At 44.3% G+C, this 26,125-nt stretch overlaps 1 protein-coding gene across 1 annotated transcript; it reads right to left on the bottom strand.

Annotated features, from left to right (window-relative positions):
* Positions 1–1,150: 1,150 nt before the first annotated feature.
* Positions 1,151–24,495, bottom strand: CDCP1 (CUB domain containing protein 1; the record flags this gene model as incomplete). Its single annotated transcript, XM_084282739.1, has 9 exons — positions 1,151–1,601; positions 2,809–2,890; positions 4,138–4,503; positions 4,988–5,368; positions 6,120–6,347; positions 11,514–11,882; positions 13,190–13,546; positions 14,972–15,175; positions 24,420–24,495. The coding sequence occupies 9 exons, from the start codon at positions 24,493–24,495 to the stop codon at positions 1,151–1,153; spliced, it is 2,514 nt and encodes an 837-aa protein (XP_084138865.1).
* Positions 24,496–26,125: the final 1,630 nt, after the last annotated feature.

The raw sequence follows: 26,125 nt of genomic DNA, 5'->3' as shown, positions 1-26,125 counted from the left end.
CTGAAGTGTAAGTCCCACTAGAAATCAAGAGTTATCTCCACCATCATTTCAAGACAGTTGTTAAATTCAGACTGATGACCAAAAAACACAAAATGTGGGCCCTTATAACGGATTCGCTCATACACTTTGCATTTCAGAGAAACTGCCTGCTGGAAACATTATTTATTTTGCTTTACCCTGCTTCTTATCCTTATTAAATAACCAAGCATCCCTAACAGATGAAGTGAAATGCATTAGTAAACAGCTGAATGACAGCATTGTCATTTCTCCATCAAATTCTTACTCTTCCTTGGACCACAATGTCAAGATACTAGCAAAATGTGAATGCTACAGGCTTCTGAACCAAAGTGCAAATTGTTTTTAGAATTTTGAAACTTTTTTTTTTTTTTTAAAAAGCATAAGGAAAAAACATTCTTTAGTATAAAGTCACACTGCTGTTGAAGTATTATAACATCAGTTGAAAATCAGAGAAAAACCCGTAACTTTACTTCTGAGCCAGATGAGCCCAAGCTCAAGTATTCACACTGACTTACATGCATGGAACTCTTCCAGACTGCATACGTGGTCTTTCAGTACACTTCCATAACAATCACTATGTTAAACACATTGAATTTTCAAGCCGCGAGCTTTGGAAATGACAGTCTGCCCCCCTTTGCTTAAACCTTAGGATAAGGAACCCATGTGTGTGCAATTTGGAGCTGCCCTGAGCACATGATGTGGCCTATGTCTTCAAAAAGTCACCAGCAAACACTCAGGACAAAGGACTGGTGAGAAAGGAGGAAGTACTGGACAGAAGATTCTCCCCACTCTATTAGCTGCCACAGTTTTAAGCTGGTACTGTTATGAATTCCTTCTCCTGAAATCCTTATAATAAAAGCAGGAGCATACCTTTGCCATCTATTTCCACAACCAGACATGTACACGTTTCTGGAGTGCTCCACTGTCTGAGTTTACTCCATGTTCACTCTAAAACTGGAAGCTACCAATAGCTGAAGTTAAAAAAACAAACAAGGCCAAAACAGTATCAAAACACATTTAAAAATAACACTCCTTTTCTGTTTCCTTTTTTTTGTTTGTTTTTATCCCCCTAGAACCTTGTCCTTAAAGGGTACCTATATTTCCACAGCAAACTGCCATGCCTGGCATAAAATTACTCCTCTAACCCCTCCTGTTCCTTATCCTCTAGGAAGGACGTACTTGTATCTCCATTATTCTTCTCATTTGTATTATCTCCATTGTCCTCCAATTCCCCTGATTTCTGATGAGCAAATGTGTAAGAGTCCTGGTCTGTTTCTGCCAGAGGCAGAGGCTCCTCTGTGCTAGGAGAGCGTTTAATGTCTTTTCTGAAAGAGAACGGAGGTGGAGAAGGTGGCAAGCTACCCATGGGCCCATCAAAAGGCCGGTAGACATCAACTTCTGGATTGACTGAGCCATTGGATTCCTTCAGCAAGTGCCCATAGACCATAGCATCATCAATAACTGCATAGACGTGAGAATCGTTGTTTTTCCTATCTTTCTTGAATAGGCGTTGCTTTCCAGGCATCTGGGTATTGACGTTAGCATTGTATACTCCCACCATGGGATTCTGGCTTTTCTTCTTCCTGTTACAGAGTTGAAGTTGATAGCAGGTCAGGAACAATACGCGGCTTAGTGCATATAACTCCAATAACAACAGCTGTTTACCCACCCCAGCTACAGTGTCAGACAGTCTACCTGGATTGAAGGCTATACTAGCGATCTTGGGAAAAATAACTTTGAGTCTGGACATGATTTTTTAAAAAGAGCAGATATGAACTTTCTGCTATTTAGTTATCTGTTGCTGTTCTGCTGACCCTGAAGTTTGCAAGATTAATTCCAGCAGCCTTCCAAACACAATTGGAACATCCCAATTACACAGCACACTAAACCTCTCAATTTCCACAGGCATTAATAGGACCTAAAGACCATCAGACCCCCACAAAACAAGGCTGAGTGTTGCTGAAGATAAGTAAAACAGCAGATCTGCTATGAAAGTCAAACGAAGTTTTCCTGGTTTTGGTGCAACTATTCTGATGGCAGAAAGTCCAAATGCTGAAAAACTGAAGGGTTTTTAAGCCTGTATTCTTAAAGCCTTTCCTGTGAGACAGAGAATTGTGCCCATAACTGCTCTAATCATCATATTGCACAAATTCATTCCAGCTTTACAGATTCATGACCAAACCACCTGTGTGCCAGCACTGAGCATGAGCATCAGAAACGAAACTATTGATGGCTTCAGACCGTGCTTGCATGAATAAAGCTGTTTGTGTTGGCTTTGCACAATCGAGTTCTCTCCCCAAGGGCTCATCTCATAAAAAATTTCCCCTGCTTGATGTATAAACTCCAGAAGAAATTGCTGGAGGTTGTGTAGATGAAAGATAGGCCTTAAGATACCCAAGTGAGCGTACAGCTTGTTTTAACAAAGTCTTTTCTAGAGTCACATACAGAGCAACCACATTCATTGTGACTTCCTTTCACATTAATCACTGAGGAAGTCCAACTGATACCTCGCTTCCAGTACAGCCAGAGGCTTGTACCAAAGCAAAGCCAGACAACACACTGGGATTGAAGTACTGTGACCCCAGGAACACTGCTCTACTCTAAGATAATTGGTTTAGAATAAAGCAATGTTCTTGGAGTTGCACCACTCCAAATAGATTGCTTATATCACGCTTCAGACCCTTGTTTGAGGGATCCGTGCCAACAGCATGAAATAGTGGGAGAGCAACTGGGCCCACAACACCTTCTTAAACCTGTAGCTACACACATGCTGGATTATGGATTACTTACTTCTTCTTAACACAGCACACAGTGAGTCCAATAGCTGCAAGAACTCCGGCCCCAGCCAGCACAGCAAGTATCACTGCTAGATCTGCAAACAGACAACAAGGTACAAGAACACTGAGCTTTCTCCTAAAAGCTGGTTGGGTTTGAACCCCCTCAACAGTTTTCTATGGGTATCAGTTGCATGCAGAGAAGATGTGCGTGCCTACAGGTAACACAAGCAAATTCCAAGAGGTTGGCGGCCAAGCAACAACAAACTCCTGCTGCCAGCAATGGACCACAGCCACATAAACACCCAATCAACCCTCCCTCTGCCAGACTGCTAGCCCTTGGTGCAAGAATTCAATACAGCTCATGTGCTGTTAAACTTACCTGCAGCCTCTCAAACTTCTGGCTCAGCATGCAGAAAAGAGAAGAAAGCATGAATACCTGCCTATCTCTCTCCACAGGAAATAGTTACTTTCACCAACTTCCCCTCAATGCAATCCTTTCCCCAAAATGCAAGAGTTATATTGACTTGAGGTTTTCAAAGAGTCATAAAATTGATCAGGAAAGTCCATGCGTGAACAAAGAAAATTGCCCCATGTTTTAGAAGTATGCATTACCAAAAAAAAAAAAAAGAAAAAAGAAAAAGGAAAAAGTCACTTGATACAGTTTCTGGTCTTGCTTGTGTAGCCAGTCCTTCACAGATGATGCAGAAGTGCAAACATGAAGCAAACTTACATGCATCTGAGCAAAGCCTACCACAAAAATGCCTTTCTGTTTTTTAATTATACGTTTAAGAGAGATGAAAATTAACAAGAACGCAGATTTTGCTGTCAGCAGTCAGGGCACTCTCCACTAAACAGGGAGAGCCACCCCAAGGATTATTTCTTATTCATGTGAAAATAGAATAACTGAACTGCCAACACTAAGACTACTTAGATAAATAATGTTGCATAATCAAATTCTAAGCTGTTCACCAGGTCTGTGACCTTGGGAGGGAAAAAACACCACTTGGTTTTTCTGTACCTTCTGGCTGTGATTCAAAAAGCTGTATTAAATGAAAGCAAAGCAAAAAATAAACATGCAAATAAAAACAAAACCACCAACCACCCACTCTCAGTCCCCCTCAGCTATAAAAGTCAAACTTCCACCACATTAAAATCCCTCCCTTCTCCCCAGTACCTAGAAATACTCTGTTGTAACTTCCAAAGGGTTTTGATGGGACAGGCATTTCAGAAAGCAAAGATCTCATAAAAGCCAAGGCATGCAGAGCAGCGTGCATTATTGTTCCCCCAATGGAAAGAAATAAAACAAGCGTAAAGCAAGCCACGACAAACTCCCAGAACTCACCGATCTGTTTTTCAGCCAAGGTCACCCAGAATTGCACGGTCAGCTGCATATTGTCTACGGGCTTACAGTTGGAGATGTTCACCCAGAAGTTGTGGTGCATGTTTCGGGGCTCAGGCAGGAGCTCATCCTCGCGGCGCACGATTTCCTCTGCCCCGGGTGTCTGCTCCTTTATGTTGACGTAGGCACGCCCCGTCTCGCAGGCGATGCCCATGCGGTCCTTGGAGAAGCCCAGGCGGGCCACTTGCTTGCTGGGCACAACGACGTACCAGGATATGGAGACGTAAGGAGGTAGACCATAAGGCAAGTTGGGACTCTGCAAGTAAGTTTTAGCTTTTGGATCTGGGCTCACAGTGAAAGTACACTCATCTGTAGTGAAGAAAATGAATACAGGAATGAAAACTTACTTAATTTTAAAACCTTTTTTTAAAAAAAAAAAAAAAAAAAAAAAAAAAGCTATCTGTTTCATGTAAAATTATCTAGGCTCTCTTCTCCATAACAAAAGAGTATCACTTACACCCATACCCATGACCAGCAGAATTTCTACTGTCAAATTACGTCTCAGTACCAACCATACAACTCACCTATCATCTCTTCTATATCAGTAATCATCACAATTCTCACAGATATATCTGCAGAATTTCCCACAACCGTCTGCCAACCATCTGATCACAAAGCTTTTTCCTTCTTCCAGCAATAAATCACCTCACTGATTCAGATAAATACTGATCCAAGCAGTGGCTCCTGGTCTAGACTCTAAATATTTGAGCTCTTATTTCTACGTATTCACGTGTTCTAATAAATGTACTGAAATATTTAACAAAGGGGAAAAACATACAAAACAATACCTTACCTTTAATATGTGGCACAAAAGACATTTTCAGATCCTGATGATTAGAATCATTGAAAAAGCCTTTGCCAAATGTTTTTAAGGAGATGGTGATATTATTCCTCAACTGAATCTTTTCAATGGCTCCACCAGGACAGAAAATTCCAACGTTCAAGTCCACTTCTGGGGTGGCGCTAACAATGCTGTAACTGTAGCTCGTGTTACACCTCTGATCTGGAAGGTGCTGCTGCAGTTTCAAGGACGGAGACGTAATTTCTACATTTATCATTTCGGGAGCTATGAGCTTCCAAATAAATTTATGCAGCAGAACTGGCAGTTGGGTAATAGCCTTGGGCACCGAAAGGGCATGGATCTTCTTCTGACACCACCGGAGATCCACACAGCCTGCAATCACAGAAACAAACCACAGTGGTTGTGTTTTCTTTTTCTTGCAGAGGAAATACCTAGGAAAAACAAGTTCTCTGGTGTACTGCAGTATACATATGACAGAGTCCTGTCAGATTTGTATTACAGATTCAGATAAGCATTTAACTAAGTAGGTGTCCTCTCTTATTAACCATTACCAAAATATGCATAGTTTGTAGTTTGATTTCCTTAAAATGACACAGAACACCAATGGAACTGACAAACGTATGCAAAATTCCTCACTCAGTAAATTACTTTTGCTACACTATCTGCTTATTGAGACAGTTGCCAACTCGCTAAAGTCCAGATCTATACCTTAAAACTCTTTTTCTAGTATTTGAAAGCATTTGTGAAAATCCTGCACCAAAGGGATATCCAAATGGCACAAGACACATTCCTGATGGCCACTTTGGTCCCACATTTTCACGGGCAGACTTATGGCTCTCCTGTCCTGTTTCCATATTTTGCAGTTTTCAATAAGAAGATTCTTCCATGCCTTTTGTCATTTCCCTTCTAGGAGTAGTTATGCAGTTTCTATTTTTAAAGGTAGGATGCTGCAGTGAGCAACAAGGTCATCTCCACATTCATTGTGCCCATCCCCCAGCCATTCAAAGCCAAATTTCCATCCACCCATTATTTAAAGCAAGAGAGGCAAGGTTTGGCTGAGCACTGTGGAAAACGCAGGTGGAAGCACTTTCTAGGAAACAAGATCGAGCCGCTTGTGTCATACTTATGCCCTTTTCAGCTGTGATCCTCAGGTGGGACAAGTCCTTGCAGAGAAAGGAGATCTTGTAGATGGCGCCAGAGACCAGCGTCAGAACGCGGTCGCAGGTGCGAGGATCCTTGCAGATCAGGCACATCGGCTCAGACATGAGCGGGACTCGGCTGGGCCAGCCTTCAAAGTGGATCGTTACCGTCATGTTCCGCTCCTTGCTCAGGTCAACCAAATGGGTGACATCTGCAACGAAAAGCAAACATCTCAGAGCAATTACTGGCAAGCAAGCGTGGTGTGAAGCAGAATTTCCTCCATCTCTTCTCACACCATTACACAAGCAGCTGTTAAAGCTATTTCTACATTAGCTAAGAAAACATTACTTTTTTCCAGCAGTATAATAAAAACTCAAATAATATCATATTACTCCAAGAAGTTTGAGCCTTTCCACACACAAACCCCGCTTCCTTACCACTTTTCAGCCACAACAGGATAACCTATGCTAGTTCCTTTTGAACAGGTAAGGTTACAATGCAAATAGTTCACCGGGGAGCTCAGCTGACTACGTTGGATTTGTTTTCCCCGATATGTTCCTTGTATTCCTGTCAGAGTCAGTCTTACTGGTGACACAACTGCTGATCATAAACAAGCGTCTCGGTTCTCAAATGCTGAATTTAATGCAAGATCTCCACCTCCAAAAACTATTTTTGGGGGTTTATTTAGTGTTGTTCTTTTTTTTTTTTTTTTTTTTTTTTTTAAGAGCCAAGATGAAAAAAATTGCCCAAAAGCAGCAATTAGTACATCTGCCTGTCCAGAGTCAAGTTAAAGATTAAGCTAATTTAAACACAAGCACCAATATGGTTCAAAGGGAAAAAACTGTGAAGTGTTCTACTTCAGCAAAAGCGCTGATGGTCATCACGAAGGTCACTGAAGCCTTCAAAGACACTTCCCCAAAGCCTTTTTCTGTTTGGCAGTTAAAAACACACTGAAATGCCTCAAATTAACAAAGTCTGTTGCGGGAAGCCCTGCATCATCTCTGACAGCCTCTCTTGATCAGCTTGGAAAGATCTGCTCAAGGAGGCACCTCCCCAGCCATTTAAGAAGTTTCTCAAACACCTGGGAGTATAGGACATTCATGGGGAGCATACTCCCCAAATTTTAAAATCTGTTAATAGCAGGATGCTCATCCTTTACAGGATAACAAATACTCTAGGGATAAATTTGTCTGCACTCCCAAAAGCTATAGCACAGGTAAGGCCAAAGTGTCTTGATATTTTCATCACTGACCCCAGGAAGGCAAAAGGACAGAACCAACCCTGGAAACCACTTCCAAGCATGTGGAGGACTAGAAGGTGATCAGGACCTTCCCCACGAAGGGAAAAACATGCTTGAAAAACCTGACACCCCTCTAGAATGACAGGGCTGGCCTGAGGTGAGGCAAGAGCAGCGGGTGCTCCCAGACTCACTGATAAGTATAAGCGAGATAAGTGGACAGCGAGGTGGACTCGAACTGGCTCAACTGCTGACCTCAAAAGGCTCGTGATCAGCAGCTCAAAGTCCATCTGGAGGACAGTCAGAGTTCTACACCATGGGTCTATACTGAGGCCAAAGCTGCCCAATGTTTTCTTTATTGACTGACGAGAGGACAGAGCACACCCTCACAACGAGTTAGCACAGGCAGGAGGACTTAGGGCAGACCAGCTGGAAAGCAGCTTTGCAGAAAGACCTGGAGGTCCTGGTGGACATCAAGAGGAATACAAGCTAGCAATGTGTTGGCATGGGCAAAGACAGCTAACGGCCTCCTAAGCTGTGCTAGAAAGAAAAGAGAGGACGTGGAGAGAGGTGAGACCCCCTCTGTTAACTAACTTCCTGAGCAGAGACCTCATGATGTTTGATTTTCAGTCACCATTGGATTCGCTGTATCCAACCTATTTCCATGCCGGATTTAAGCTGAGCCAAATGAACACTGCAGCCAGAAGACCTGTTTCTGTCCGTCCTTCCCCCATTCTTAGCTATGCCTTCCAACCCTTGCCTTGGGCTGGCACTGCCTGCTGTGCGTCTTCCTGATAAACTGGATGGAGGGCACATCCAGAGGAGCCAACCCTGCTTTGAAAAACACTGATCTGGCTTTCTGATCAATGCCTGGGGAGAATTGGGATCCTCCTTAGTCAAATGCTCCATTTTGCTGGGGCTGGCTGGGCCTGCAGCTTTATAACAGTTATTTGTTCATTGGATAGGGGCTGCCATATTCCTATTACTTAGCATGGCAGCTTTTGAGCTCTGCCAACAAGAGGTCAATTCACATTAGCATCGCCCAGATGAAAGTCTCTATTTTCCCATTCCCAGGTCTCTAAGCTTCCTAGAAAGTGAGTTTACATAATGCCAGTCTTACTAAATAGTAATCTGAGTTAACATGCACAAGGAGAAGACAAATATTTCAAGTTTAGTTTCTAACCCCCCAAATCTGTATGTAATCACTCTGATGATACGCTTCAGCTATCCACTGATTTAAGGTACAATTAAAACATTTTGGTAAAGATCCCACATGAGGAATATCTATTTTAGTTCTCTTTGGTTCAGCTGCAGGCCCAGGGCTTAGTCATCTTGGTATGTTCCATTTTAACTAATTCCTTAAAACACCTCTATTAAGAGGAAGAAGCCAGATCAGCCAAAAATGAGATGAAAAAGTGAGACCCTGAAGTGGTTTTGCAGAAGGGAGAGGAATCCAAAGGGATAGTTTCATGCAAGGTTTGTACATTTTAGATCTCATGACAGACAAGCAACTCTGCCTTTCCACAGCACCCTCAACCTTCCTTACACATGTATCCCTTAAATATCTCCATGAGTTTTGTTAACTTCAGTGGAAGAGAATGACAGCTATGATAGAAGTAAAGCTGGCACATACAGCCCGTGCAAGAAGCGAGCCCAGGACTGGAGCCTACCTCTTTTTCTGTTCCAATTCTTGCACGCTTGAAGTACTGAGAACAGCTTGTGAGAATGTGCTATTGTAAATCAATGTGTTGTCTTTGCTTCTAGGCAAGGCTGGAATTTGAACCTTTGCTTGAAATGAGTGATGTCATTCCCGAGGCACCTAGCAGCCTCTCCTCTACATACCTGCAGTCACATCAAAATGCTTCACCTAGACAAGATTACTTATCATGTGTATATACAGCATACAATTTCAAAGCCACTGCAACACACTTTCTTATCCTACAGGCTCTAAAATTGGGGCCTTTCTTGCCTCCCTGAGAACAGCTACTGTTCAGGGATTATCCTACATCAAAAACATGCAGGTGGCCTCTCATTTCTCCACCATTTCACAGCTGCGATCCTGAGAAGTCTGAAGCAAGAATAAGAAGGTGCCCAGATCTCCAAAAACAAACCAATCGTTTATGTTTGTGTTTTCCAGTGAAGATCAGCAAATCCCCACTGATCTTGGGCAGGATAATTCTATGGATAAAAAACTTCTATTTTATCCTTTCTCTGAACCACTTTTCCCAACTTTTCATATTCCGTTACTTTCCCAGTTTCTTATTTGTGGAGACTTAAGAAAATTCTTGAATGGATTAGGGTATATGTAAAAATAAAATTCTGAAATCACAAAACAAGCAAGATATTCTTCTCTTCAGGCTCTTACAACACGATTTCCTTCCAGATGGCCCACTTCAGGCTTCACTCCTGATACGGTGCCTTACTGCAGTGTTTATGTATGCTCCGTAGGAGCAACTCCTGCACAACAATCTGAGAATAGATGTATTAAAGGGGAAAACTTTCCAGTTAAGTACAGTTTACTGCTGAATTCCTCTTACCAATTTTGCCTAACCAAGGCTTCAAAAGAGCTGTCTTCCATCACACACTACCTGGGCAGCTACAGAAAAGTCAGAACAGGGGTAAGCAGGGATGACAAATACCTTTTCCCACATAAGATAATAGCAGTTGTAAATACTCAAAACATCTGGAAGAGGGAGGGGAAGGAGCAGAGGAAAAAGATATGGCTATGGCTGTAGCCTTGTTCACAACTCATAACTATCATGTGGAGTGACACACATCAGATCCACACGGCACTCTTATGCACTGTTACGCTGTTAACAACATGTCTGATACTGAAGAAAGGACAGAGTAGGTATATACACACACACATTTTTATTACCAGCTGTAATTCCTATTTTCAGCTATGTATCATAAAGGCTTTAAGGAAGAAAAAAAAGAGGGGTGAATAAAATAGCTTTTTCCTGTATGGGAAATCACAGCATACAAAAAGGCAAGAGGTCAGGTGGAAATCTTCAAGTCTTCGCCACAACCAAGCACAGAACCTAGGATTTTCACCACAGGGCTATTCAGTCTTCAGCTTGGTTCAGATTTTTCATCTGAATTCAGATTCAGAGGTTTTCAGCAGCTAAACACAGTCAAGATTAGGTCGAGAAGTGATTTTGATTGGAAAATAGCTGTATTTTCCTCTTATTTAATGACAAGCACCACAGACAGCTGTGGAATACCAAAAGGTTTGGGAAGCTTTGAGAATATGCAGATATTGATGTATTTTTTTTAATAAGAACCATGTTTAACTTGCACACTACAGACAACAAGCTTTTTTTTTTTTTTAATAAAAATTTCAATACCATCCTGAGGGCTGAATTTGAATCTTTGATGGAACTTATATAACTAAAATCACTCATATAATCCTAAGAAATCCCTAGAGAAACCACTGCTCTTTCATAAATCCAAGTGGTTAATTACTTGCATTTCATTAAATAAATGGCAATCTGTTGTTTTTTTTTTGTTGTTTTTTTTTGTTTTTTTTTGGTAATTATCAGTTTGTCTTCTGGTCATAAATATATTACAATTCTTCTTGCCTTTTTTTTTTTTTCTCCAAAAAGTAGAACAGAGAGATAAAGCTGATTAACTAAATACAGTATTTTCACTCTGTCTGGCTTCCGAGATGCAACATGTGATTTGTTTAACAACAATTTTAGGAGGAGTTGTTGTTCATGAATGGAGCCAGATCAGGCAGACAAAGAACAGAGGATGGAAGTGGTGAGATCGTACAACCCTTTAGCACTCAGAACACACAGTGACACACAAGCTTAGACAATTTAATCAAACACTAAGGTTCTTGCATGATAATTGGATTGGATCCCCACAGAGAGAACATAGGCTCAAGGAAGTGCTGCCCCATGCTTACATTCATTACAGTGTGCAAGATCCAATACCACAGATATTAAAGGTATTTTCAATTACATGACGTATACCTTTGGAACAGGAAAGGAACATCCATTTACAATATAAAGCATAAAATCTACAGTGGTGTTTTTAACTCCATTGCAAGTTGCAACAAAGCCAGTTTGTATCTGCAAAAGGAAAGAAATAAGAGATAAATGCGCAGAGAGACAGAAGGGGCAAACCAGTACTTACTCTCATCAATCTGAGGATGCTGAACGACGACTTGGAAGAGCAAGCGGAGGATGCCTGGGTTCTGAGCGTCCTGATCACAGCCCTGCAGGGACAGGTTGAAACTGCCAGCAATATTGGCAGGCTGGCTGTCACTCAGCTTAAACACCTCCGGGTTACTGACAGAGCCAGGAAGGTAATACTCCACTCTCTCCTCCTTCCTCTCGCAGTTGGAGAGGCTGTAGTTGTGGAAAAACACACTTGCTCTCAAGTTGGAAGGAACCACGAACTGCCACGTCATGAGCTCATCTTCTGGAAAGCCCAAGGGATAGTTTGGGGACATCAACGTGATGGAAGACTCCCTGTTCAAAATGGATTCAATAATGCATAACCCTAAAATGAGAGAAACAAGTCACGCAAAAGCATTAGAAATTAGAAAAGACACACCAGCATATGTAGCACTGCAGCAGCAGAGCATTTTATCTGACAGTGAACTCACCCATTTCAGTTACAGGTTAGCTTATTGCAGAACCATCAGACTAGAACCTATACTTGAGCTGATACTATTGTCTTCAATTACAGAAAGGGAAAAGGATATGCTAGCACTGTATTTGCAGTGCAGCAGGTCTACCTGTCAAGCACACGGACAGGTCTATACTTTTCAGAAAGGAAATTCCTACTTCTTGTCCTGGCTTTGTGAGAGTAAATACGCAGCCTGACAACTGCATCTGTTAATACCAGTTCACCAGATTTCACAAAACAAAAGATTAGAGCTTTCAAATCAGCACGCAGCTCTCAGTCCAAAAACCTCAGAGATCTAACTAACAAAAGCACACCAGGACAGAGCCTCAAATGTGCATGATAAAACAAGAAGGTGAGGCATGGAGATCGTGTAACACGCCTTGTACTTGGATGAGTCTCGGCACTTGGCAGAGCGAAGTTATGTACACAGAGATTACAGCCCCACTCTAGGATGCCAGCAACGATGAGCAACTGTGAGGAGTGCCATGCCTCTCACCTTCCCAAACGTTTCAGCAGTGCCATGCAAGAGAAGGGGTGACAAATCTCCTTTTTTAGCCACTGTGGAAGAAGCCTTCTAGAAAGATGAACTTAGATCAGGTTCCATCTATAGCTGATGGCAATAATTGCACAATTCAAGTAAAGAGCAAGAAAATCTCTGAAAGGGGGTTTGTCATGAGATCACAAACTAACTCACTGACTGCTATACACATTTCAGGTATTTTAAGAAGATTATTTTATGCTACTGCACAGGTTGAAACAGATATCTGCAGTTAAGCACACAGACTCATGTGCCTTCCAGGCATTGCTTCCCCTTTTCCCACCTTCCTCTCCTGCAGAGAAACATTTGTTTGAGACTCAAACAAGTTAAGGAAGCTTTATTTCAAACTAAAGAAACACAATTATACCCTGCAACCAGCAAATAAGTCTTCTGGCTCACTCTAATTATGCTAGCTAGTCTCATCCAGATAAAAACTTAAACATACCTGTTTTCTTATTTTTAAGTTTTAACAAGTTTAAAGAGACTGAAAAACGAGTAACATGCACCAAAAGCAGCAACACAACGGCTTGCATGATGATTAGGTTAACCAATCAAAGATATTTTGACCCCACCACCACCACCTAGAAAAGAAGATCGCATGGGGAAAGTAACAGTGGATGACAGATTACTCCACACTTACGTTTTATGGAAGACCTGTTTGCGATGCTAAAACCCGAGGTGGTGAGAGCAGAGTTCCATGGGAGGTACAGAGACATGACAACTCCTCCCAGCAGTTTGACGCGAGACACTGAACCATTTCTGCAGAAGGTGCCAATGTTAACTGTGGCTGTATCTATGCAGCTGTTGATGTTGTAGTTAACTAAATCCGGACACGACTCCCCTGGCTGAATCTGTCTTAACCACGGGGTAGCAAATTTCAGTTCAAGTCCAGCCTTTGTACTCGCCTTCACGTCCCAGATAAAAGTCCTGTTAAGGCGAGGTAGTCCTGGTGGGTAAAGATGAACATCTCCGAAGGGGCATGGGCCTGATACACAGTCTAAATGCAGAGAGAAAACAGCCATGACATACTACAGAAAGCCTTCAAGTAAGTGACGATTTTGCCACCTTCCCCTTAATTGCTTTTTTAATTTTTAGTTTTTACATTGCACTTCTTAACTTCTACTCTATATAGATCAGAAGACACTCCCATAACATGGTTAAATGCTATCTTTAAACTGGACTCCTATCCCTTAGGGCAGACAGGATAAACCTGCTTCTAGGGACAAGCCAGGGTGACTAATAGGAGGTATTGTCTGTAGTATTTCTGCATTGTTTGATGAGGAATTCAGAAGGTACATAGTGAATAGGGTACGTGAACAGGGCAGCAAATGGACAGAAGGGAGAAATTCAATATTAAGAAAGCTGGAAATCATGGATCGAGAGAACCAATTTTATGCTATCTCACTCAGAATTGTCATGTGATGCCTGTTAAATAATTAAGATTTCCACTGCTTGCTGCAAACCACCCCTTCATTTCATTGGTACCCTGATGAGCAACCTGGGATCCAGATTTTGCAGAAGTGATGAATAACAACTGCCAATGAAATATTCTAGGGATAACCTACAGAACTTTTCTCTGAAAAAGCCAGCTTATTGGTGTTTCAAGCTGGATATCAAAAATAAGTGTATTTTATTCCCAGGCTTAAATGAATTAAAAATACCACAACTGTATCTCACACACACACCATGAAATATCATGAATATTGCTATTTGCATGAACCATATGAATAAAACTCCAAAATAAGAGAACTGTCTTTATAACAGGGCTTGAACCCAAAAATAGTGAAGATACAGCCAAAAACTGACTGCCAAATGAAATTTGGGATCTAGCTGAGAAATAGTATGTGTTCATACCATTAAAGAATACGTTACCACATGTACACAAGCTAAAGATAATGTTCAAAGCAAATGAAAGTTTAGTTCTAACACCTCAAAATTTTCAGCTTCTTGACGTCAGTAGCATTCATTTAATATATGGAAACACAGGCACATCTCAGTGTTTCTGCTGTCCTTATAGACACAGTCAAGCTGTTCAATGATTATGATGCGTGACATATTGTTATCAATGCTCACAGGCTTTTGGCAGGTAACAAGTCCCTTTGGTAGGGTCATAAATTGCAGGAGAAAGGATAGCAGAAAGCAGCTAACACAAACGCTCATTTAATTTTTTGTTTGTTTGTTTGTTTGTTTTTTTAAAAGATGAGTTACATTCATTCTGCCAGACATAAAAACAGTCTTCTTTTAACTTGTGTAGTTTCAGTAATTTGAGGTTATTTATTAGCATCCAAAGATTTCTTCTTGCCCAAGATTATGGGAGATATCTTGATATAGTAATAGGGAAAAAAAAAAAAAAAAAAAAAGGTATGTGGTTTTACAGGAAGAAAACTGCCATGAGGGGAAGAAATAGAAACATGCATCTTACCAATATTCTTCTGAATTTCCATGATGAAATATTTCTCTGGAGTACTACAAGTGAAGGTAAAAGTCACAATCTCCCCAGGTCTTATACGCAGGCTTGAACTGAAGGTATTTTTTACACTAATTTGACAGCCCAATGAAACACCAGGTCTCAATTTAATTGTAACTGTGACGTTGTCTGCCGCACGAAGAGGGATTGTAAATGAACCTAAAGAAAAAAATGAAAAGGTGCTGTGTTACTAGTAGGTAAAAGCATCACCTGCCTCTCCACACATCCCTAGAGGTGCCATGTTTTCAGAGGGAACATTTGTGCCTGTCCCAAAGCTCTTAAGCATTGAATCTCCAGAAAATACCTGCAGCTCTCCCAGCCCAGCACGGATGATGCAGAGATCCACTTGCCGCCTGTGCTCAGAGAGAGGGATAAATGCAATTTGTGGAGGACCACTTCTGCTCCAGTTCACTGGTGTTGTGGATTTTGCATTAAAAAAGCAGCTCGGCTACTCCTTTCAAATTTATGTCATCCAGACTTGGACTTTCAGTCTGTTATGCCCATCATACAGCCTGCTTGGCTTCTGAAGGTCCCTACAAAGTTGGGTACACAACGTACATGCAACACCCCTCAGCAAATAAACACCTGCGGCCTTGGGTGGACTACTTGTGCTTGGATATCTCCTCTCCATCCCTGCCACAACCACCTTCAGGTGCTGGGGAATGCATAAAAGCCTGGGCAGCCTTCACACCACCTCCAAGGACTACTGAAAGCAGGAACAGCTCCCACACAAAGTACTGGAGACACAGGATGAAGTGGCCATTGAGCAATTTGGCACGGGATGGGCGGTGGTTTATCGAAGAGGCCTGCTCCTCGAGAGGGACACCTGCAGGGCCACACAACAGAGCTCTGCCCACACATCATGTCGAGAATCATCCTCGTGCTGATTAACACCAATTAATCTGAATCTGGCAGCCAAGCATCCCAGGAAAGCCCCTGTGGCCATCCCCATGGCCAGGAGAGGTGCTAGGAAGGTGGCAGCGAGCAGTTGGCTCAGAAGCACGCATCTCTTGAGCACCGCGGGCTGCCACTGGAAATGCTCCAGCTCCGGCTTTGCCAGCATCGAAGTCTCATGGCTAGGGAGAGCAGGGCAGAAGGTGGTCAAAATGACACCCAGTCGTGGCTCTGTTTGAGTTTTGGCGGTCTTGGGCCTCTTCTGGACTTGTAGGCTTTTCTGCGCAACCTTGAGGCCAGGCCCTGGAAATAGCCCGCCTTATTTGCTGCCAGGATCAAAAGGCTTCAAACAAAAACCTCAAACACCGAGAGGCCAAATTTCTACACATACTTGCAGTGACTAATTTATCATCCCTCTATACCATTAGTGAAAAATTGGGTCACTTATTAACTTCCCTACAGCTTTTAAGCTAGCTGACGGCTCACACCGAACTCCCCAGCCGAAGATAAGAACCAGTGACGTTTGCGTTTCTGCTTTAGAAATGTTTCCAAGAGATTTTCAGTCTGGGTTTTCCTGACAGGGAGAGGCAATAAAGAAGAAAAAAGATGACCACATACAAGGGAGAAAGGTTTGTGCTGAAGGCTGCCATGACAGGCTGGATAAACCATGGGCACTGCCGTGCTCTCGAGCCAAAGTCCTGGAGCAGGTAGGGAGGGCAGAACTGGCTCCTCCTGGGCTGCAGGTCACCCTGTCACACACACATATTTCCTCCATATCCCATCCATGTGATGACACTCCAAACACACGGGGAGCAATCGCAAGGGAAGCTTCCCAGGAGTGGAGAGAAGAAAACAGCAACGTCAGCAGCAAGGGCTGTGCCACCGTGTTTGTCGAGGCAAAGCAGTTCCCAGAACAGAAAGCAAAACTACTTCCAGGCTAGTCCTGAGTTGTTTTTCCATACTACTGTACATTTGTTTGTTTGCATTTTAATGCATTTAGCACACAAAATATCCTTTGGACACAAAGGACGTAATTTTTCTGACATTTATGCCACCCAGATACTTAGTACTAATAGCTTAATACCAATAATAAATACCTACAGACAAAAGAGACTCCTCTCTTGCATACAGCTGTCACACTCACCTATTGTTTTTACAAACATTGCTGAAAAGTCTGCTCCTCACTTCCTTGACAAGCAGTTACCTCTTCTCTTTCCCCCAGCTCTGAAACACCACAACTACATGGCCAGCCTGGCAGGACTGAAAAACTGAATGCTCCTGTGTGGCTCTAAGGTCATTTTTAGTCACAAAAACTAGGCTCAAGCTCTCAATATTTTGAATACTAGTTTGAAATAAGTTAGTACGGCCCTCCTGCTATGGTTAAAGAAAAGCAGCATCTTCGCCCGTCCCTGAGAGACCTGACTTCTGCTCCCTGGTAATTTTGCCCCAAGTGCTGCAATGATCCATACACCAGCGGCCAAATGCATCACTGCAGGCGATAAGAGTGCAGGTCACACACCTGATTAGGCTCGGCAAAGCTACATGCTGGAAACACACACAGGGGCAGGCACCGAGTTAGGTCACGACATAAACAGCTTGTGAAAATGAAGGTCCACAGATAATCATTGCTGTCAGAGAAATAACAGCACAGTGCCATAGGTCAGCAGCAGTCAGCTGCTGGTGATGTGCTAAGCTAGATTAAACTATCAACTCTCATTTTTGTAGGAAAACGGGGAAAAAAGAACCATGCCGAAAGGAAGTACACCCAGCAATCCCAAAGGCACTAAGAATGAATGACTAAATGGCTAAAGAGCAAAAAAAAAAAAAATAAAAAATAGCCACATACATGCAGCAGAATAGAGACTACTTAAAAACCATCTTTACTGCAGAGCTTTTATAAGGATCAGCGAATCTCCTCGTGACTCACGCTGATCTGTCTTTGTCTATGATTCCCACCACATGCCTTTTATTTAGACTAACAGTAACCATCCACATTTCTCGTAACGAAGGAATTTCCATGCCTCATCAGTGCTGCACAGAGATGACACACAGGATATTCAAAGGAAGAAGGAGAAGCATTACTGACGCTGGATCTGCTCTGTCTAAACAACGGAGAAATAGCTGGGCTGGAAACGTCAGAGGTGAAGTCCTGAGCTGGCCTGGACGGAGGTGGTTCACAGACTGGCTCTTCTCATCCGAAAATATTTTCCTTGACGTGATTACAGCCCTGCAGTCTTCCTCGACCATTTCTTCAGTTGCCCCAACCTTGATCCGCATTTTCCCTGCTGCTATCGTATTTCATTACTGCTCACCCTCATTTAAGGCTGCGTCCCCACAACCATCTCACCACCACATCCTTTAGCACTCAGTGATGCTCTTCTCTCCGCAAAACACACCTCAACCAGCTTGTTCTCCACAGCACAATTTTCCCAACACTTACTGCAATTTTATTGCTCAGAGCCTCTCCAACCTGACTTCAAAACAAACCATATTGTGTAAAACAAGTGAGATTATTCCAGGGAATTCAGCCCAAACGCCTAACACTGATCCCCTACTATTTAATTAAGCATTCTCACACGGATATTTCTTCCTGTGCAAGACGGGCGTGTGAAGCAGAAGGTAGCTGGAGGGTGGCGGAGGCGGTGGCGCTTACAGAGAGCATGCGTGTGTGCGTACAAGGAAAAGACTTGGCAGGACAGGGGTTTATGGCTACGCACAGCTCCTTGCTAAACACAACAGGGGAACAGAGTCCAACCAGCATTCACCCATTTTGGCCGAGGGACTGGATTTTATTGCAGCAATTTATCCACAAGGATGATTGTTGCACATGACTTCATTGCTCTTTGCCAACTTGAGCCCTGCTGTCCAGTTCATCCCCAGCACCCACTGCCACTCTTCCGGAGATGCCCATCCTAGATCCCCTTCTCACTCCGCAAGCCCTCAACAGCATTAGCCAGGGTCCCACACACTGTTTATAATACTCTTCTCAGCTCCTAAACAGAGCTGTAAGCAGCAAACGGAGATCGCTATCACAATCATAAATTACAGCCAACCCTGCTTGCTGTCGGCTGCCCAAGTCCTTTCTGCTGAAGGCTTTCTAAAGCAAATGGGAATTTTGTTTACGCTTAAAATGCAAACTAACTACTCTGCTGATTGCTTAACGACTTCCCATCTTCCAGCGCCACGGGATGAGGTCCATGTTTTGTGAAATGATTATTTCCAGAAAATTACAGCCTCAAATCTGCAGAGCTTCTGCACGCTTTGGGACGGATGCTGCTGACGACTGTCATCCCAGGGTAAGCACCCAGGAGATAGCGCCCGATTCCTCAGCCACCACACCAGGGCCCCCTCATCTTCACCCAAGGTTTATACCCATGGGCAGGGGGGCGAGATGTTGTGCTCCCCACTCTCCTCCCAGCAGGATCTGTGCAGGGGAGCGGTGGCATGAGCCACCACGGCCGGCAAGGCTGCTCACTCAAAGGCAGTTAATTCATCAGGTTAATTTGCAATGCCTCCCAGGCATGAAGTACCTTGATCTCAAAAAATAACTCAGTAATTACTCAAGTTTCAGTAATTCTACCCCCTCTCCCCTAGAACCTTTCCAGAAAGTGAATTGAAACACTCATAAGTCATGTGTGAAAGACATTTTCACAAAAAGCTTTTTCAACAAAAGTGGGGGGAAAAAAAAAAGACACTTTGGGACTTGGCATGGTTATTTGTGATTACAGAAGGGAGAGCGATGACTGTGGGCTTTTTCCTTTTTCCATTACTTGACTTCTGTTGCTTCTGTTGATGTAGGAAGTGGAGCTCAGCAAATGCTATTTGTAAACTGCCAGCCCATGTACAACGTACAAAGTGTAAGAGGCACGGGTCTGTACAACCCAAGGAAACACCACACCGGCAGGAGAACCACAAAGACAATGTGCAAGTCACTGCAGGAGCCTCCCTCGATCAAAGGGATGTTTGCTTACACGGCTTATCCCTGGGTTGATGCGAGCCAGCGAGAGGACAGCATCTCGGAGCATGCCTGTGCAGCTCTTCAGTCTTGGCTCTGGTTAACCACGGTGGAAGAGCGCATTTCACAACCAGCAGTCCCTCCCATGCCAAACATCCTGCTGACAGCTCTTTGTCTCTCCTTTCTGAGGAACTTCAGATCACCCATTTCCACACTTGGCACTTTGCCCATCTTCACACGCTGATCTCTCGGTTCTGCCCATGGACCCCGAACAGCCAGGGCCAACTCCGAAGTGCTGGCACGATCGTACCCCTCGAAACAAGCCCTTGGTCTGACAGAGCAGCCACACTCCCTTTGTACCCTAAAAAATCTAGAAGCACAGCTTTTCGCACATCCACCAGAAGTTATGGCACGTTTCTTCAGCTGCCTCCCATCAATGCCATCCACACTGGCCAGGTTCAGCCAGCCCTCGCCTCTGCCATCAGCTAATAAAGAAGCAGAAGATTTTGCTCTGGTACAGCCAGCAGCTGGCTAAGGGCAGCACAACCCACCTCCTTTTCTTTGCATCCTAGTGGCCCAAGTGGTTCCTGAACAGCAGCAGCCTCCATCACACCTGTTCACACCTCCATCATGCCAGAGAAGTTTTTGAGCCAAGGGGTAATGCCCAGACTACTAAAGTCCTACTAAAAGGCTGCCGAAAGCCACCAGGTGCTCCTCAGGAATCGGTGGTGGTTTGGCTCCAACCGGGGCAGCAAATCCTCCTGTGCTGCTGCAGGTGTGTTCTCCCCTCCAGAGCTAAGGTTTGGTCACCGTAATACCAGGGCAGCCTCGCTGAGGCAAAAAAATATCCTACCCTCAGCTGGGCACAGGTCCATAAATCATAGAAATCAGTTGAGAATGTGTAATTGTACAAAGATTTTAATGGAAGCTTAGGAAAAGGACACAGGCTGAGCCATGCAAGGAGCACTCAAGCTCACCATCCAGCTACAGGACGCACTATCTGAACACACAGGGATACAACTTCTCACCCAAATGCAGTTCTCTGTCACTCCCCAGGACCTGGAGAAGGCCGTATTTTACCTCAATTTCAATAACCAAGGTTTGTTTGTTTCTTTCCCCTCCTCTCCCAGTGGTTCTCCTTGCACTTGCTCTTCTGAGTAGACACAGTTATAATTAAGTCATTAACTAACTGCGGATCCAGCGGAGATGCCATCTGTCTGCCAACGCACGGGGGAAACGCAGCGCACAGAATATACAGAAACCCTCCTAACGAGGCAACGCAGCACCTAGCCTGGCGGGGATCTGCAGGAACACACACATTTCACTTCTCAGGTGTGACAGAGACAAGTAAAGCACCATTTATTTAGAATCATTTCAAGGCCAGATACTTTAAATAACAGAGCACAGAAAGACGAAAACAAGGTCCAAGAATGAAGAAAAAAAAAGATTTTAAAAAATTAAAAAAAAAAATCAATGAGAAACTCATAAAAAAAAAGAAAAAAAAGTTCTTCATCTATCACTTACACTATTTTGCAACCACACTGTTCCTGTCACGGGTCCCAAAGTTTGCTGCTGCCAAAGATCCTCCTGGTGCCCTCCTTCCAGAGGTTAACTTTTGCCTCACAGCTGCAGCAGTCAACACAGGTAAAGGCCAAAGCATCTTGCTTTTGCTCTCAGCTTGCGCTATTTCTGATATGAAATATTTCTGTAATAAACCTCAGGAGAAGGCTGAGCAACTTTTCACTTAGTTTATTAGATGTGAATTCCAAAACTTATCTGAAATACGTACGCATATATTCCTGGTGAAAATTTAAGCTAGTACAACCAGAACTGGTTATAACCATACACATATTTCTAGAGAGTAAAAACTAAGCGCTTAGGACTGATAAGGACACGAGACAAGCAAAAACCACTACAACCACATACTCATGTGCATCAGTTGTGGTCTTAAAAGGAGAGATCTCGATCCAACAAGCAACGCAGCAATTCGGAATGGAAATAACCCAGCTCGCAGGGCCTTTCAAAGGGAGCACGAAGGGGCTGGTTGTTTATATTCTGTCAGCGCTAAATCAGAACACCATAAATATGTCTGATAACAGCTTGCTTTTCTAAAAGCAGCAGCTTTTATTTAGATTCATGCATGACTTGAATTAGTCATTTGGGAAGAAAAAGGTACCTGGAGGGCGGACCAAGAAACAATGCATTTTTATCCGTGAATTCACTTATTACAGCAAGGACACTTGAAACACAAATCCAGAAATACATATCACTTAAGGACACTTTAAATCTGAAATATCTGTTTTATAGACTTCATAAAAGTATGATTAGCTTCATTACTACTGCTTCAGAGACATATTTTAACTAGAAAACACATTTTAAAAGGTCAGGTATGTAATACTTCATTCGCACTCCCACATCTACACACAGCAACTGCACCAAATACTTTCCTCTAGTTTTCCACCTAGAAGTTAACCAATGTTTTACTTAACAATTTACATTATGCCTAAAGTTGCATCCGAAGAAAAACCACAGACGCATCTGAAGACAACGTGACTAGTCATGGTTGACGTGCATGTTCCTACAGGAAGTAACGACAGCACCATGTGGGCTGGGAAATGTTGGAGGGAGGAGAAAAGAAGGGATTTCTCTGAGGATGACAAGAAACAGCTGTAAAGATGCGTGCACCAAGACTCGTAGCTGTCCCACCAGGGCACAAGCAGTCCCAGAGAAGATGCACGTACCTCAATGTCACCTGGTGTGTGGTTTTGTGCACAGAGCCCATGCCTGCACGCAGTGGCAGAGCCAGCACCGCTGTCAGCACCAGGACAAAGGGAACTCCTTAAAAATTACACAACACATAAAGATGCAGGGGGAAAAGTTAACTTGAAGTATCTTAGGTTTTCAGGACGAACCTTTGCTAAGGGAAACGTTTCAGCTTCAGTTTTGGTTGCGTAATGACAGGAGTAACTCCCAGCATGAAGAACACGCCAGGCATGCAAGATGTGCTCACCAAACCTGGCAAGGTGCGGTTCCCCTCCTGCCCCGCTCACACCACGCCACCCTCCAACCCACCGTGCTGCCGAGACTCAGGCACCAAACCATCGGCTCTTCCAGCAGTCTTATCTTCACTTCTACTAGCTTTGGTTTCACCAGTTACTGACCAGAGCTATCGCCCATTACACACACAGCAGACTTGCTTGGCTTTCCAGGGAACGCACCGCTCTCACCACCACCACCACCCAGCCTCCTCATGCTATACCCAACCAAAAACTAACAGCATGGGTTCAGCTCTGTGCTGCCTCCAACACGAGCTTTCGTTCTTGCATAAAGCAAGTATTAACTTGATTTTTTAAAACAGGAACCACATCCACGTGTGCTGAATTCAAGTTTGGATGTTTTAAACGTGATGGAGGGGAAGACGCTGGAGCAGATGACAACAACAAGCAATAAAATCAAAGACAATGTCTCAAACAGAGCTGTAGCACACCTCAAAAGCAAGCCCAGGAAGTTTAATGTCAGGCATCAAGAAGGTTTATGGGGAAAAAAGAAACAAAAGATTTTGATAAGATGGTTTGACCAGAGAACGAGGAATTATGTATGAATGGACAGCATAAGGGTAGTTCAGAGGGAGAATATCTTTAGTAGGCTGCTCTGTTTCCCTCTGAATGCCTACATATGAGAAAAGATATAGTTGTGATTTTTTCATTTGCTACTTCAGCAATGAAAGATCTTTAGAAAGTCTGGCTCCTCTCCTTCTAGCACAGATCCACCTCTGGGCTTTTAAAGTTTCTTCTCTCTGCAAACAACGCACAACCAAGCATGGCATAATACTCGTCCTTTATCCTTTGAAGACAGGACGGCTGTCATTAATTTCACTTAGAAGAAAGGCATTAAATGTTTTACTTTAAAGTTTTAGACTACGCAGCTTGAAAGTTAACCCTCAGAGCTGTCCAATTTCGCAGCGAACCCTTAGACTGTGTTGCTTACAACGATGGCCGCGAGCCACACAGCAGTATAGTGAGTGCAGCCAGAAGTAACAGAAGCGTTAGAGGTCTGACTCGCGGCAGGCTCCTTGGGCTGTTCGTAGTCACAGCAAGTACCTCGGTGTTTATTTTGTATGGAGGAGTCATACTTCCAGGGTCCTGAACAGGACCCGTGGCTATAAGACAGACCAGCTGGATTTGAGGACGAGCACGAACCTCCTAACTCACATCCTGCATTTTTGGCAGCCGAGCGGCTTTCTGAAACGGAGGAAAACCCCAGGAACCATCTTTGCGTTCCCAGTGGGAACTTTTGCAGGGATGTGCCCACGGGCAGTGGGATTTCACGGCGCCTCCAGGAAGCTGGAGCAGCGCACGGCTGAGCTTGGGGCGAGCTGTGCCCCTCTCCCCCCAGGTACCCCAGCCGGGCTGCTCCCATATAATCTTTTTTTTTTTTTTTTTTTTTTTTTTCACCTGGAAACTTCCCGGCACCGCTCACCCCGCAGCAGCTCCTTACAGGTAACACAGCTCCCCTCCCGTCCCGTCCCGTCCCGTCCCGTCCCGGAGCCCCTACCTTGCCGCCGGGGGGGCTGCGCCGAGGCGGCGAGGAGGGCGGCGAGGAGCGCGGCCAGCGCCCGGCCCCCCGCCATCTCCTGAGGCGGGCGCCGGCTCCCTCAGCTCTTCCGCCTCGGCACCTGGAGCTGGAGGCGGCGGGGCGCAGGTGGGGCCCGGCGGCCACTCCTCTTCCTGCCCGGCCTCCCCGGGAGCCGCCAGGGCCGGTCGTGGAGCCACAGAGCCGGAGGAGAAGGAGAGGGGGCGGGCGGACCCACCGAGCGACCTCCGCCCCGGACACCTCCTACCAGAGCGGGTCGCCCAAAGCCCCGTCCAGCCTGGCCGCGGGCACCTCCAGGGATGGGGCGTCCGCGGCTTCTGTGGCAACCCAGTGCCTCAGCAATAAAGGATTTCTTCCTGATATCGAATCTACATCTACCCTGTTTTAGTTTAAAGCCATTACCCCTCGTCCTATCACTACACTCCCTGACAGAGTCCCTCCCCAGCTGTCCTGCAGCCCCCCTTAAGATACTGGAAGGCTGCTCTAAGGTCTCCCTGGAGCTTTCTCCAGGCTGAACAACCCCAACTCCCTCACCTTGTATATATAGGAGACGAGCTCTAGCCCTCTGGGCATCCTCATAGCCTCATACCCTCCTCTGGACTCACTCCAACAGGTCCACACCTTTCTTCTTTTGATGCAGCCCAGGACACGGTTGGCTTTCTGGGCTGCAAGCACACATTGCTGCCTCACATTGAGCTTCTCATCAACAAACACCCCCAAGCCCTTCCTCTCAGGGCTGCTCTCAATCTGTTCTCCACCCAGCCTCTATTAATCCCTGGGATTGCCCCGATCCATGTGCAGGACCCTTCACTCAGCCTTGTTGAACCTCGTGAGGTTTGCACAGGGCCACCTCTCAAGCCTGCCCAGGTCCCTCTGGATGGCAGCCCAGTGTATCGACCACACCACACAGCTTGGTGTTGCCCACAGACTTGGATGAGTGGTCTTAGAAATCGATGCTGTTAATAAGGAAGTAATTAAGTGGTTATACAACAGCGCTGAAATGAATGGGTAGGAGTTTTACAGCCATATGGGGAGGAGGAGAGCGATTTGTTTGCCTTAAATCAGCTCTGATGCCATTTCATTAACATAAGGAAATAGAGAAGGGCTAGAGCTTTAACTTTCAGCTACTGGATAAGTAAGACTTCTGGCCAGCTCAAAGATTTTAGTTTAATTAGTTGTATCCCACCACTTCATTACATTTCAGCATTTCAGAGCTTTATAAATGTCACTGAAGGTACTGAAGGTAATTCATATGCCAACTTTATGTTACCTTACAACTTATTTCTCTTTTTCTTTTTTTTTTTTTTTTTTTCCCCCCCCCGATAAAAACATGGAAAAAAGCATGGCAGACTTCCTAAAATGGATATGGTTTATGTTCATTGTAGCTCTTAGCACTCTTCTGCCATTTGTAAGTCTAACGTGGGAGGACAGAACTGGGAATCACCCTCAGTCTGGCTGTTCCTGTGTGCTCCTCACTCACTCCTCTGGTCTCAAGCACTCCCAGACAAGCACGTCGTATGATTGTAAGCCCTATAAACACAGCTAGCCAGCCTGACAACACCTCTGTGAGCCAGCCAAACAGAGTTCCCACTGGTTTAGAGATGACAAACTGAGGGACAGACCATCCTCATCACTGCCCCAGCACGACGAGAGAGCCAATGCTGCTC

This window comes from Netta rufina (assembly GCF_964035555.1).
Source record: "Netta rufina genome assembly, chromosome: 2".
Taxonomy (NCBI): Eukaryota; Metazoa; Chordata; class Aves; order Anseriformes; family Anatidae; genus Netta; species Netta rufina.
The sequence above is the reverse complement of the archived record's forward strand: the minus strand, read 5'-3'. Positions and strand labels throughout refer to the sequence as shown.